Source organism: Pollachius pollachius, assembly GCF_949987615.1.
Source record: "Pollachius pollachius genome assembly, chromosome: 1".
Classification (NCBI taxonomy): domain Eukaryota; kingdom Metazoa; phylum Chordata; class Actinopteri; order Gadiformes; family Gadidae; genus Pollachius; species Pollachius pollachius.
In genome coordinates this window covers 38,770,625-38,785,624 of record NC_136934.1, presented here as the reverse complement: position 1 = coordinate 38,785,624, position 15,000 = coordinate 38,770,625, and the positions used below count along the sequence as shown (strand labels likewise).

Sequence of the window (15,000 nt, the reverse complement as noted above, 5' to 3'; positions counted from 1 at the left end):
GTTGATTTTGAGGAAAAAAAGGGGAAATCAGGACACGAGCATTGAGTCTCTTCACGGACGTTTCCCAGCCTCCCACGATCATTTTGACAGTCCTTAGCTGGGGGGAAGGGGTGGATTGTGGGACTTGGTTTGGTGAGGACGTTGTACGACAGTGCCAGTAGCCTTCTCTGCTCCTCTGTTCTCTCATCATGAGCCTTCTCAATCAGAACCCCTCTGTCTTTCTTCTTTAGCACTTCTTCTGGTCCTCTGCTGCCCTCTTGCACCTCTTCTGCTCTCCGTTCCCTGCTTCTCCCCTCGTCTGCTCTCTGTTCCCTTCCTCTCCCCTCCTCTCCTCCTCTCTTCCACGCAGCAGCTCATCTCCTCCTCTCCTTCTTCCATGCAGCCACTGTTCTCCTCCTCTCCTTCTTCCTCCCTCCTCTTGCCTTCTCCCCTCCTCCCCTATCCCCTCATCCTCTCTCCTTCACTCCACTCCTCCCCTCTCCTTGCTCCTTCTTTCCCACTCTCTTCTTGATCCTCTCATCTCCACTCCCTTCCCCCCGCTGGCTTCCTCTGGAGGGCATGAGGTCTCCTCCTCTCTCCTCCTCCCTCTCCTGCTCCTTCCTTCTCCCCTGCTCCTCCAGCACATTGTTTAATAGGCTATGAGGTCTCCTCCCCCTCCTCCTCCTCTCTCTCCTGCTCCTCCCGCACATTGTTCAGAAGGGTATGAGGTCTCCTCCTTTCTCCTCCCTGCTTATCCTCTCTCCCCTGCTCCTCCCGAACATTGTTCAGGAGGGTATGAGGTCTCCTGCCCTCTCCTCCTCTCTTCCCTGCTCCTCCAGCACATTGTTCAGGAGGGTATGAAGTCTCCTGCCCTCTCCTCCTCTCTTCCCTGCTCCTCCAGCACATTGTTCAGGAGGGTATGAGGTCTCCTGCCCTCTCCTCCTCTCTTCCATGCTCCACCAGCACATTGTTCAGGAGGGTATGAGGTCTCCTGCCCTCTCCTCCCCTCTTCCCTGCTCCTCCAGCACATTGTTCAGGAGGGTATGAGGTCTCCTGCCCTCTCCTCCTCTCTTCCCTGCTCCTCCAGCACATTTTTCAGGAGGGTATGAGGTCTCCTGCCCTCTCCTCCTCTTTTCCCTGCTCCTCCAGCACATTGTTCAGGAGGGTATGAGGTCTCCTGCCCTCTCCTCCTCTCTCCCCTGCTCCTTCAGAACATAGTTCAGGAGGATATTAGGTCTCCTCCTATCTCCTCCTCTCTCCCCCAGAACATTGTTCAGGAGGGTATGAGGTCTCCTCCGCTCTTCCCTGCTTCTCCTCTCTCCCCTGCTCCTCCAGAACATTGTTCAGGCGGACATTAGTGCTTGTCCTCTCGCCCCCCAGAAAATTGTTCAGGAGGGTATGAGGTCTCTTCCCATCTCCTCCTCCCTCCCCTGCTCCTCCTGCGGAGGATTGTTCAGGAGGGTATGAGGTCTCTTCCCATCTCCTCCTCCCTCCCCTGCTCCTCCTGCGGAGGATTGTTCAGGAGGGTATGAGGTCTCGTCCTCTCTGGGCTTCTCACCACTTCCCTGTCCCCAGAGCAGATCATGTTCAACTTCTTTTCTTATTTTTTGTTTTCCTGAGTCTAAATAGTTGCGGTTTTGCGACAGGTTCCAGTTTATGTGTGTGTGACTGTGCGTGTATGTGTCGGGGGTGCATTATGGTCAGGTGGGATGGGGGTTTTGTCACGGATAGGGGGAAGGAAGCGAGGTTTCCCACCTGGAAGGAGCCCCTAAACTGTTGAGTGGGCTCTGGGGGGTGTGACTCACTCATAGCACCTTCCCAGCGCTGTGTGGTCCAACACTCCTCTGAATCATCAGCAGGTGTCCTCTCTGCTCCTTCATTTCCATTGATCTCCACTCTCTCTCTCTCTTGTGCGCTCTCGCTCTGCTCTCTCGCTCTCTCTATCTCCCTTGCCTCGCTCGCTGCCTCTCCATCACCCCACCCTCCCTCTTTCTCTCCCCCTCTCTCTCTCCCCCCCTCTCCCCTCCTCTCTCCTCCTCTCTGTTCCAAAGCCTGAGAACGAGGGGAGTAAGCTCAGGAGTCATGATTCATCGGCGCCCCCTAGAGAAGGGGAGAAGGAGATATATTGGAGAGGAGGGACTCTGCCTGGATGCTCTTGTGAACACGGGGCCATTCCTATTCACACGCACACACATTACACTCTCAGACACCCACATGTGTTATTTTTATTGCATAGAAATACATGAAGCTGATCTGTACTCGCACATGCAGCTTTGAAATGACACCGAAAATCAGGCGGGCTGACTGCTTAGCTGCCTCTCAACACACACACGCCCGCAAGCACGCACGCACACACATACACACACAAACACACACACACACACACACACACACACACACACACACACATTTCCCATCACAGACCCTGTGCTGGTAGTCTAGTTCCACTACAGCCTCCCCATATCAGCAAGTAGATGTGAACTAGGCCCTCAGCGCTATGCTCGCCCAGGATTGGCCGTCCCAACGACCTCTTTGGCCTCATGTGAACCAATCAGAACCCAGCACCAGACCCATTTAGCAGCAGTCATGTTATTAATACAAGCGCTAAACAGTAAATTTTCCCCTATGCCTTGTTGCTCAATCCTCAACACAATCCTCCATATCGGTGCAGATTAATTCTCGTTCTCACCAAAGTAGTTTAATTTGGGGGATTTGTTGATGTTTAAACGTATAGCTGTCCCAGTGTGAGGGCTCTCCGTCATTTGGGAGCAGAGAAGATGGGAAAAGAGCAGCGGAGGGGGGAGTGCTTTGGCCAAGACAACTGTTATTGTAGTGGGACGAGCGCTGGAGCAGGGCTGTATTAGTCACAGCTAATGTACTGTAACAACACAAGAACGTCCGTGTGGCTAATTCATCTGGGCTCCGGGGCTCCTACACCTCATCCACCAAGACTGCACTCCCCCTCCGCAAGCTTTATTTTCATGTTTTGTTTCGTTTTCTTTCACATACATCGGGGCGGCAAACTCTCAGCCCAGGTCCGATTCCTGATTTTCCACAGTTATTAATAATAAGTTGCATACCGACCCACCTGAGACAGCGCAGACCCCGGCCTGCGTTTTCAGCACGACTTTCATTACAACTCCTGTGTAAACATTTGCTCAGGCCGATGTCAATTCAATTTGTCCGCTGGCCGATAAAAGGGGGAGCGAGTGCTGGAATGTTCTGACACGCAGGCATGGGTGAAATAACAGTGGACCTAATGGCAGTGTTGATACGGGTAATAAAAGTTCATGGCAGGCGAGGGCGCGTACGTCAGTGGCTCCGGCGTCGGCACCGGCCCGGTCGGGGGATCTCTGGTTGCAGGGTCATTTCTGAATTGGACCTCTGAGCAAGGCCTGTTTCAATATCAATTTTAAGTAATAATCTGGGTCTCGGCACGGAAAAGAATATCCCCACTTTAAACTGTTTGGAGAGTTCTGATTGGTGGAACCCATCGGAGCAAATAATAGTGTCGATCAGAGGGTCTGTGGAGCGGTGTAGTGGCTCCACCGCGGTGAGGCTGAACAGGGACCGGCAGAGATGACAGGCTGGTGTTTAACTCACCGCCGCCAGAAGTCTGGAGATATGAATATTTTATTTGTAAATACAATTCAATTATTTGAGCCCATTGAATCATCCCTGACTGAACTTCCCAAACATTTGCTGCAGCGTCCAAACGATGAAATATCACTTGGATGAATGAGGATAAACAGCGACTTGCTATTTATTGAATTTCTTTTTAATTCAGCACTTTTTAAAGTGCAACACATCTTGGAGCCATGAAGCCAGTTCACCGACTGTTTGTTCCTGTTGTGTAGTCGCGTGTAGTCGTGTGTTTATTCAAAGAGCTACACACACGGAAATCAGAAGGTAGAAACAAATACCGTCAAGACAGCAATAATACTGTCCTGACGACATGTTCCCAGACAGTGCAGACATTAGCCCTTTTTCATTGACACACAGAAAGTCCCACACACACACACACACACATTTTCATTGAGGCCATTTAGCAGACCCTTTTCCAAAGCGACTTACAATTAGTACATTTTTCATAAGAAATCGCTGTCGGTACAATAAGGATGTTCATAGAACCAAGTGCAAAGCACTTACAATCGCTAGATTAACGCATTCCCTGTATACAACAACACACACACACACACACTCAGATAAGCTCCTTGTGCAATGTCAAAAGCCACGCACAAAGACACACACACACACATACACACCCATTATAACTGTGGAATAAACACAGGTGCTTCCCCGTCCATCTCCCTTAACGCAGCCTACATATGAGTTACCACCGGTCGCCTTTCATCTCTGCTCTACGCTCCCCTAGCCCTCCATAAGCTCCTTATCGTTCCCATCTCTCTCAGGGCCCGAAGGCTCCATGACGCACACGCAGCCATGCAAATGTGTCCGCCAGTGCCATGTTCTGTACCTTACACATTCAGGCCGCATGCCGTCGGCCGCATGCCGTCATGTGTATAGAATATCACAGGTGGATGGGGGTCTGGGTTAGAAAAGAAAAAAAGAAATACATGGAGTTTTTTTTTTGGTGGGGTAAAAATCAGCGCAGCTTTTTAGTAACACAATTTCCTGGAAGCGGTGGAGTTTCCGCCCCGGTGGCTGCGTGGCAGGGCGGCGGGTGCACAAGTCTGTCAGGTACAATTAGATGAAGGAGAGTCCAAGAAAACCTGTGTGGCATTTTGAGCACATGATGTAAGTGAGGCTTACCTCATCTGCAGCTTACTAAGAGGAAATACACACACACAGACACACACGCAAGCGCGTATTTGCACAATTCGGAACACGACTGCAGCCAGACGTATAGATTGACACAGCTGCACAGCTAAAAATCACGTAAAAGCATACGGGCACACACACACATGCACACACTGGTGCGTCAGTGGCCTTGCTGACAATTCAATGAGCCTGGCCCGTGTCCAGGAAGCTCCCATACCTGCAGCAGATTGCTGATATGTCCTTGGTTGTGCTTGGACTTATGCACTAGTGCATGTGCAATCAAACGCACAGACGCACACAAACGTACACACACACACACACACACACACACACACACAAACGTACACGTACACGCATACACACACAGGAACATGTGCCGATCAGCCACATGAATTTGAGGTGAGCCGAGGCTCTCCTGCCACTACCAATCAGTCAACGGCTCGGGGCCCCAGGTGGTCGGGGAAATCCTAGAGTCTGGGTCTGGTTCACACGGGCTGACTGGACAACGTTCGTCGTAGTAGCCGTCCGCTACGAGCCGGGTGCGAGACACCTAAGCACACAGCCCCTAATGTGAGAACAAGACTCCCGCCACCCGATCGTTATTCAGCGTGAAAAGGAGCTCCAGGACTTTAATGTTAATGGCCACCCTGCACCGCGCCGGTGCAAGCCTGGTGTTCGTTTACAGTGCACCCGCGCTCATGCCTCGCTGGCTATACGTGACTGCGCTGCACCGCTGGGCCTGCTGGTTCGCAACTACAACCGTCAAGGTTTATTTCACTGTCAAAGTTGTATTTATAACAAGCGTTTCCCGCCTGGGATCAATAAAGTGTGCTCTTATCTTATCGTCATTTTGAACTGTCATGGTTTATTTTATCGTTGTTATTCCTGGTGAGAACTGTTTTTGTGATTTAAATAAAAGAACTTGTTGTGCTGGCCATTGTTTATGATCATGACATAAACCTAGTAATAAACTGTTCTTTCTGTGAGCAACAGACTCAGTAACAGAGTGCTGTGAACAGTCAAAGCCTTTAATCACTAGCAGACACCTCAGTTACCCCTGATTTAGCAATCGATGTGAGAGAAATCTATTCACTCAAACCAAGTCAGCACCAACAATATCAGGGCCTCATAGATTCACGGCAGTCCCTATGTTCTGCTTACGTCCTTGCGTTCACTCTAGTCATTGTTCCAGAAGTCTCCTCACTAGCTTGTCTAAACCTTTGCCTTCACTGCCTTGCTTACCCGCAGGTGCCCTGCAGCCTGGAGTACTGGGATGAGCTCCAGGAGGCCTTCGTCCCTTACCGGGAGTTCAGCCTATCAGAGAGCACCTCCTGCCAGTTGCAGCTGCCTAGCCTCAGCCTTCGACACCAGCAGAAGGAGCTGGTGGCCTCGGACCTCTGGAGGATCGTGCTCAGCAACACTGGAGACCCTGGAGGAGACGAGCACAGGTGAGAGAGGGCAGTCCTGTGTGTTTGTGCATGTGTGTGCTTGTGCGAGCGCGCCAGTGCACGTGTTTGTGCGTGTGCACGAGCAGACCTTAAGTGAAACAAGACATTGAGATCGGCCCATTCATCAGTTCCTGTCCTATCAGGTGTATACCTTTATACAATCTGCAATGTATACATGGACACATCAACATACTACAGTACACTGACTCACATATCTGTGTGTGAGAGAGAGAGAGAGAGAGAGCGAGAGCGAGAGAGAATCACCAGCAGTGTTTTGCTGGCCCTCAACATCTGGCGTGCAGGAGCAGGGAGCGGGCTTGGAAGGCGTTCAGATCGGCCTAATGAGATTTCCCAGCACACCGAGTGGCTGTCAGGGCCCATCCGGAGTCCTTCCTGCTTACCTTGAGTCTATCTAATGGAGGGATGGGGGGTGAGGGGGGGAGGCGCACACGAGAAGCCAGCAGAGCTCTAGCTGGCTCGTCCACCCCCCTGGCTGCCTTTTTTGGCCGGGGTGGGGTGGCTTGTACGTTCCTAGGCCCGGCCCTGGTTCTGGGTGGGTGGGTGGACTCTGGGTTTCTGGGTTGGGACAGGTCAGGCGGGAATAAAGCCCAGCATGCACGGAAACAAATCAGCAAACCCCTTGGCCGTTACTTTACTTGCCAGTCGGTGGGTACCTGAGCTTTCTCTCTCTCTCTCCCTCTCCCTCTCTCTGTCTCTCTCTGTCTCTCTCTCTTTCTCTCTGTCTCTGTCTTTCTCTTGCTCTGTCTCTTTCACTCTCCCTACTCCCCTCCTCCTGGCGTTTGGGGGGTCTCTGGTTGGAAGTGAGCGGCCAAGTCTACATTCTGTGTGTCTTAGAGTTCTCTGAGAAGAGAGGAACAGAATGGGAGGAATAACAAAACACGTAGAGGTAGAAACAGGGAGAACCCCCCTAATCCCCCCCACCCCCCCCCCCCCCCCCCCCAAAAAAAAACAAAACTGGCACTAGATCCACTGTAAAGTTAAATATACATCTGCGTTTCATTATAATCATACTCCAAACGCTACATTTCCTTTGTGTTTAAATTATTGGTCCTTTTTCATCAAACTTGGTTCCCCTTTTCCGTGCTCGCTCGTTTCATCTACCTTACTTCGGTTTTCAGCGGGAAAAACAACTTGGCTGCGCTGCCGACTGGAAGTCCCGAAAAACGTATGATGCTTATCTTTTCTAGACGTGCTCCAGTGCACCACCAGCGTTTATGTCCATTTTATTTTTATATATAAATAAATATGTAATTTTATCGCTTCTTCTACTCCTCTCTCTCTCTCATTCCCATTGGCGAGCGTTCCCTTCTGTAGCTGTGTTTTTATTGGTGGATCATGGTAGCAGCAAATTACTGAGCAAATGGTCATTCACTTCAATTACCTCCCATCGGCCGTCATCAACCGTGACATGCTATTAATGTCCGCTGAGGGGGGGGGCGCCCCGAGGCACTGCTGTGCTGGATCAGCCCATGGTCCGCTCTGTCTCTTCCCTCTGTTAATATTCCAAACACTGTTCCTCGCTGCGGAGTACTTATAGTGTTCCATTTTGTTTTTTGAGATTATGATGTTTAAATCACTGAACGTTAGACGGCGGAAATTACCGATAATGGGAATCAGACTATCACAGCCTTGAGACCTGAATACAAGCCAGGAGGGGATGGAGGATGAATTATTTATTATAGTGTCCACATCACCAATGTTTCTCTTTCTCGCATTATCATTAGTCATGGAAAGTGATTATTCTTTTCTTTTTCTCTCTGTTACCTGCATCATAGTGCTTTGAAGTTTGTATATTGTTTTACTTCCATAAACAGGAATCACAAACTCGTCACGTTGTTTGTTTCCTGCCTCTATCTCCCCCCCTATTTCCACCTTTCTCTCTCCCCTCTCCATCCATCCCTCTCTCTTCCTCTGTCCTGCTCCCTCCCCCACTCCCTTCCTCCCCCTCCATCCCTCTCTCTCTCTCTCTCTCTCTCTCTCTCAATCTCCCACTATTAAACATACTCCATCCCTCCCTCTCTCTCTCTCTCTCTCTCAATCTCCCACTATTAAACATACTCCATCCCTCTCTCTCTCTCTCTCTCTCTCAATCTCCCACTATTAAACATACTCCATCCCCCCCTCTCTCTCTCTCTCTCTCTCTCGCTCCAGCTCAGACAGTGAGTCTGGCTCCCAGCTGCCCTGCGACCAGCTGGTGTCTCCCAAGGCGCTGGCAGCCTGCACCCGTGTGGACTCGTGCTTCGCCCCCTGGTTCGTCCACTCCCTGGGAGTCTCCATGGAGCTGGCCCACATGGAGGTGCACCTCTGCCACCACCTGGAGCAGCTGGGGACAGGTAAAGAAGCCCCGGATCTCTTCCCAGTAGAATTACATTAAACGACTCTCCCCTCACCCCCAACCTCCAAGCCAAATGTACCTCCTTGTTTCATGCTGAGTCTTTCCAATTCAAAACAAATCCCTGACAAAAAAGTCATACTCTTTTGGAAGCTTAAACGTCGCTAAATACCACCAGGACATCCTGTTGTAAACTAAATTTGTATTATATTGCTAGATGATGATTAGGAGATCATTATGAGTCCGTACAAAACACCTCACAAACATCCCACGTCTCCAGCTCCATGCCGGCGCCTGCGGCCCTTCCTGCCGGACAGGAAGTTGCCCCAGGAGCAGGAGTTCATGGTGGTGGGTGCCAGCGAGCCCCGGCTCTACCTGCGGCAGTGGAACAGCGGCGCCCGCCTCAGCCAGGAGTTCAGCTTCTCCACCCGCCTGGACTGCCGGCTGCTCGAGTACCGCAACCTGACCTACCTCCAGATCCTGCAGCCCTTCGCACTCCAGGTACATTTACAGTTACATCTAGGGCATTGAGCAGACGCTTTTGTCAAAAGCGACTTACAATCAGTATATTTGTCAGAAGAAAGAGAAAGAATATATCACTGTCTGTACAGTAAGGATGTTCCTAGAACCAAGTGCCAAGCACTTACCATTTTATGGTTAACCCTTCCCCTGTATACAACAAAGCAGGTAAAGAGTCTCTTTATTGTCAACTTTTGATGTGAAAGACACTCTTATGAATCGTTATTCCATCGTTTGTTCCTTTGTTTTATGTTTTTCCTGTAAAGCATTTAAGGGTGTGAAGAGCAGTGTGTCAGAAAGTAATGTCATCAGACTTTAATCGAGAGGCGGATCCCAATCTTAATGTCTTTCCCCAACTTTCTGTGGGCTCCAGGGCCAGGCCTCGGTCACCCGTTCCCCCCAGAGCAGCGTCCTGGACGGCAGCATGTTTGTGGAGCCCGTGTTGCTCACCGTCAGCCAGTACGGCATCCACACCCTGGACACCGCCCTGCAGAGCTGGCAACAGGTATAGCCGCCTCCGACCCAATGAAACAATAACCCAGAGAGCGTAACTTTGAACATTTTCTCTGATAAGAACCTTAACCCAACTGCCGGCGTCATCGCTAGTGGGGGACATGAGCAAGCGTCATCTGAGGGTTGAAACATCCCCTCTTTAAAACAAATCATAATAATTAAAGAATGGGGAAAACATTTATTCAATCAGGCACACAGCACATCTTTGGAAGCTGTTCCTAGGGAGACGCACATTGACAGCCCCAGGGGACGTTCTCTAGACCAGCTGCTAACATCGTGGCGCACCCATTGCTGCTCAGGTTCTGGTTCTCCCCTCCGCTGCTGGTAGCCAGGATGTTGGTGTGTGAGGTGTTGCCCGTAAAAACACGGTAAAACTAGAGTGGTGACACCTGCCAAGGCCTCATCTGGCCTCAGTCTACCAACCGCTAGTTGCGCACACTCACGCACACACACACGCACATACACACACACACACACACACACACACACACACACACACACACACACACACACACACACACACACAGCACGCACAGGTACGTAGACACACACACATGCATGCAAGTACACATGAAACACGCGCACTCCTAACCACATGCATGCACAGTCACACACTCACACATACACGTGCACACAACGCGCTCCATGTCTTGCTTTCCCCAATGACGGCTCCTTTCAGCTCGGCTGTGATGCTGCTGACTCTTATATTAGCCCCTTGAGAACAGAGGCACTAAACCTTGTTTCCAACCACCACACAGACATGTATAGCTCAACACACACAACCACAGCCCCATAAGGACACACAAAGCGTGCTGGATGAGAAGAAGAAATCCCAGTTTGTGTGTGTGTGTGTGTGTGTGTGTGTGTGCGTGTGCGTGCGGTGTGTGTGTGCGGCGTGAGCTTCTTCCCCGGTGGGAAACGAAGTGAGATGAGGTGCCTTGGAAGACCAGGGAGTCACTGATGGCAAAATGATTGTATTGGCCGAACACGTAATACCATTGTTTTCCTTTTTAGTGGCATTGCCGACTCTTCTGAGTCAACGTAACAGAGCGTTTCTGTTGATGGGTTCTGCTTGACCCATCCCCACATTGCCTCATTCAGCGCACATAGAAAGTTCCCCCTATTTGGGCTGGGTAAATGGACCATAAAGAGGACATGGGAGTGGGTTGGTGGTGGTGGTGCTGCAGTGAAAGGGCTGAGCATTCAACTTGGGTGTTTTGGACCACTGTGGCAGCGGTATCCATGGCGGTCAGTACCCAGAATGCCGAGCATGACTTTTCGTGCCGTTGCGTTGAGTCTCTCTCCTGATGCTGATGGAGTGATCACTTAGACGCTTTGGTCTTCGCCGACGCCTTTCACCAATGACGCATCTCTCGCTGCCCTTTTCTGTCTACTCATCGTGGACAAGACATAGGCACACACACACACATACAGACACACACACACACACACCCACACACACACACACACACACACTCTCTCTCTGCAGACAGTTTGCAGATGCAGATATTCTCCACCGACACACATGGAAACTGCTCTGGTACAATCACCAGCACAACCTTGTTTCCCCCGCTTGGCAATACATTTATTGCCTTGTGCTTGATGTTGAGAAAAAACAGAAAGTAGCGTATAAAGTGAGTGTGCCCGTTGGGTCGCCGTGAGTTGGCCCAAACAGCAGCTGCAGCAGCAACCGCCTTGTAACTGGTGAGGAACGTCCTAACCACCTCCAGCCTCCACCACTCTGCAGAACAAGAGGGGGGCACACATACTATAATTATAAGTGGAATGAGCCGCATATGGCTACAATAGCTCCATCCTAACGGGGTGGAGGGAGAGGTCAAGTAAAGAAATGCAAAAAAAAATACGTAAGCAGAGGCTCTGTAATTTCCCATTTGGCCCGCTTTAGAGGAAGTTGAGCGCGGTGCCCATGGAACATTCCGGTATTCTGCACCCCACCCCACCCCAATCTTCTGTGCAGGGCTTTAGTCAACTTTATATAAAAGAGAAGGGAGGGGGCTTGGGGGGAGGGATTTGAAAGGGTGCGACTGCAACGAAGGATTGTAAAGGTTACGATTAAATGCAGACCTTCCCCGGAAGGTGGGGTGTTTCACCATCGTGGAGGGAAGCTCATCTGTAAAGTATCATACTGAAGGAGACCATAATATACACACACCCACACACACACTCATACACGCACACACACACACACGTACTAAAACACACAGAAACGTACACATGGCAGAGATCGTCGGGGTAAGACACCAGGCCTAGGAGGATCTGGACTGAAAAAAAAGGTTAATCGGGGCAGTTGGAAACACAAACACGCTCCGTTCCTCTCGCAGGACAAGAATGTGTCCTCAAGGTTCTAATTGTTGCCGTGATTTTCGTGTTTCCTGGTGTCAAGGCGAGCGGGGCAGGGCCGGTTGTGATGTGGTGCATGCAGGGAAGCAGTGAACCGCAGTGAACCGCACTGGGCTCTCTGGGTAAAAGTGAGAAGAAGACCTCTCTCAACTACTACACGTTTCCAGTCCTCCCACCGACACCGCTACCCCGGTCATACCACACAACCCACAACCAGGAGGGTCTGGAAGGGTGCCAGGGTCGGTAACTAAGATGGATACTGAGAGAAGCGCTTGTGTTGGGTGGAAGAGGGGGCGCTAACATTAGTGTTGGTCACAGATATCTGCCCGTCAGTTCATGGTGGAGCAGAGCATCGCCAACTCTCTGGTGGTCCGCTCAAGACGGTTTCACATGTATCTGACATCTATGGTTGGATACATCTGCTGTCTCGTCCTCAACAATTTCTTACCTTAAATATAAGTATCACTCCTGATGCCAATTTGAACCCAGGTTCGTTATAAAATGTCTTGTTCCAATTCAGCATCAGAGTTTCAGTTCTGCCACCCACACACACTGGTGTTTTTCTTTCTCCCCAAATTATACCCAGATGAAGAAACTGCACAACATATCACACAGGGTTATAGACGGAATAAATGGCATATGGAACATGGAATAATGTCATAATAATTTGATTGAATAATTTCATACCTGGGGAAAGAAAATGTGGGAAAAAACCCTAATCTGTTCCTTAACCCTCCTTGCAACTCCAGCCCCCGGAAAGCAGCCCCAACCTCAACCTCAACATCCCTCCCCCCCGCCCCGACCCTCCTAACCTCAGGTCCCAAGCCCCCCCCCCTGTTACCAACTCTGGGTCCCCCTCAACCCTCAGTGTCAGTCTCACCCCCCACCCCCACCCCCCAACCCAGCCCCCAGGGATGTGGCTTTAGAGGAAAGCCACACGAAAGCCCAGTAGTATTTACACACACCACTTTCTCACAGAACGCTCGGAGGCCTTGGTAAGTGCACCCGAGACAACAGGAATTCCTTCCACCATTTCACTCTTTTTACAGCGTTTGAACCATACACCCCCTCTTTTTCGGCAAACCGGAAAAGGGACGGCAAATACAGGGATCATGTTGCCGCCGGTGGCAGATGTCCGCGCCGCTAACGGCCCTGTTGGCGAGAAATGGATATAGGTGTTTGGGACCTGATTATTGCTTCACAATATCCGTTTTACGGGTTCCTCGGTTGACTCGTTTGTAAGTCAGGGGACATGGGGTCCTGTTTCATGCCCATCTCTCCCTGGCACTGGGGGGGTAGATATTAGCAATGTGAATCCAAGACATCTTAGTGTACCTTGTCATTTCTTCCAGGCCCCTCTGATCTTTGAAAAACCTCAGCAAAAGAACCATGGTAATGTAATCGGGGTAGATTACGGGAAAACAGATACTTTGATTCCAGCAATGGGGGCTCTGTCTCTCTCACGGGCTGTCATCTTGTGCTTTTTAACAAGGAGTTTGCATCGGCTATCTGTATATCTTCTGTCTGTAAAACCTAGTGCTCAAAGCAGCCCAGAGAGAGAGAGAGAGAGCCCGGGAGTGATTATGATTACTGCGAGGAAGCCGTTGTGAAGTCCGGATCACGTTGCCCTAATGAATCTGCGTCGGCAGACGATACCATCAAAGAGAGACAGAGCTTAGCGATGGCATCTCAAAGATGGCGGCAGGAAGTTTGTAAATCGCAGTGTCACATTGGGAAGGGGATGGGGGGTGTAAATACAGAGCCCAGATAGTGTTCCACTATAAAACTGGCGGATGGATTTGAAAGCAGTCGCAGCTGTCCCACCGCAGAATGCATCTCCCTCTCTCTTTCTCAATCTCTCTCCGGCTCTCTCGCTATGCCTATCTTCATCTCTCATTCTTGGGCTCTGTCGCACTCTCGTTCTCTCTCTCTCTCTGTCTCTGTCTCTCTCTCTCTCGCTATCATTTAAAGCCCCCTTTTTTTATGGTGTAAACTTTCCCATCCGTTTCCACTAGCATCAACAAGCCCAGACGTGGCTACGTGCCTGGTAGACCGACCCGAAGCTTTTACTGCCAGTCTCCCTTAACCGTCAGCCTCTCACCTCCCACCGCCATCTGCAACGTACACAGTGGGACCCTCTTGCTTCAGACAGCCCGGGATAGTTCCACGGGACAGGCCGATGGAACCGCATTCTTGTGTGTCTCAAAGACATCGAGGATTCGGGGACATCGGGGATGGTGGGGGCGGGGGGGAGAAGAGAGCCTTTAGAGGAGGCCTTAGTGATATGCACATTCATTATATCCCTCTCTCTGTCTCTCCCTCCCTCTCTTACTTTACTCTTCCCATTTCCTCTCTGCTGTCACTGTTTAGGTGTACTCTGTGCTTCGATAGGCCAGTGGGGCTTTGTTCCTCCAAGACCAGAGCGGTCATCTCTTCCCGCTTTTGCATGCAAAGGTTACATATGAGTAGTCACCATCCCTGGTGCACTTCATGACTTCACTGTGTTTCCATAGGGTTATGAGCGCTATCTCCGTGACCCGTGGCTGTAGGTGGGCCAGAGTCCACCATGTTGTGTTTTGTCCTCACAAACCGCAATACATGGATGACTCCTGCGTGCAGGAATGTGGCCTAGGAGCCCAGCCTTTTTTCATGTGTTGCATTCTATCTTAAAAAGCGCTCATGCACACACACATGCACGCCCACACACACACATACGCCCACACACACACACACACACACACACGCCCGCACACGCCCGAACACACAAACACACACACACACACACCCGCAAGCACAAACAGGGTTGCTATTTGAAATTAGCTTACATCTCCAAGAGGAAACATTTAGTTCAGGGAAGAGATGTTACAATAAAGGGAGTTGCTCTGAAGAAGTCCAGAACGGCTCTAGAGAAAGGCCTTCTGCTGGTTTCGTACTTTTGGATTTGTGTGCGTGCGTGCGTGCGTGCGTGCGTGCGTGCGTGTGTGAGTGTGTGTGTGTGTGTGTGTGTGTGTGTGCGTGTGAGAGACCAAGGGGTCGATTTTGCCC

At 50.6% G+C, this 15,000-nt stretch overlaps 1 protein-coding gene across 3 annotated transcripts in view; it reads left to right on the top strand.

The window, feature by feature from the left end:
* Positions 1–15,000, top strand: part of vps13b (vacuolar protein sorting 13 homolog B) — a 328,377-nt gene that overhangs the window by 259,530 nt on the left and 53,847 nt on the right. For all 3 annotated transcript variants that reach the window (XM_079746793.1, XM_079746792.1, XM_079746794.1), the window contains exons 42-45: positions 6,010–6,209; positions 8,382–8,563; positions 8,843–9,063; positions 9,455–9,586. In XM_079746793.1, the coding sequence (XP_079602919.1) occupies positions 6,010–6,209; positions 8,382–8,563; positions 8,843–9,063; positions 9,455–9,586 (735 nt within the window). The remainder of the gene's footprint in view (positions 1–6,009; positions 6,210–8,381; positions 8,564–8,842; positions 9,064–9,454; positions 9,587–15,000) is intronic.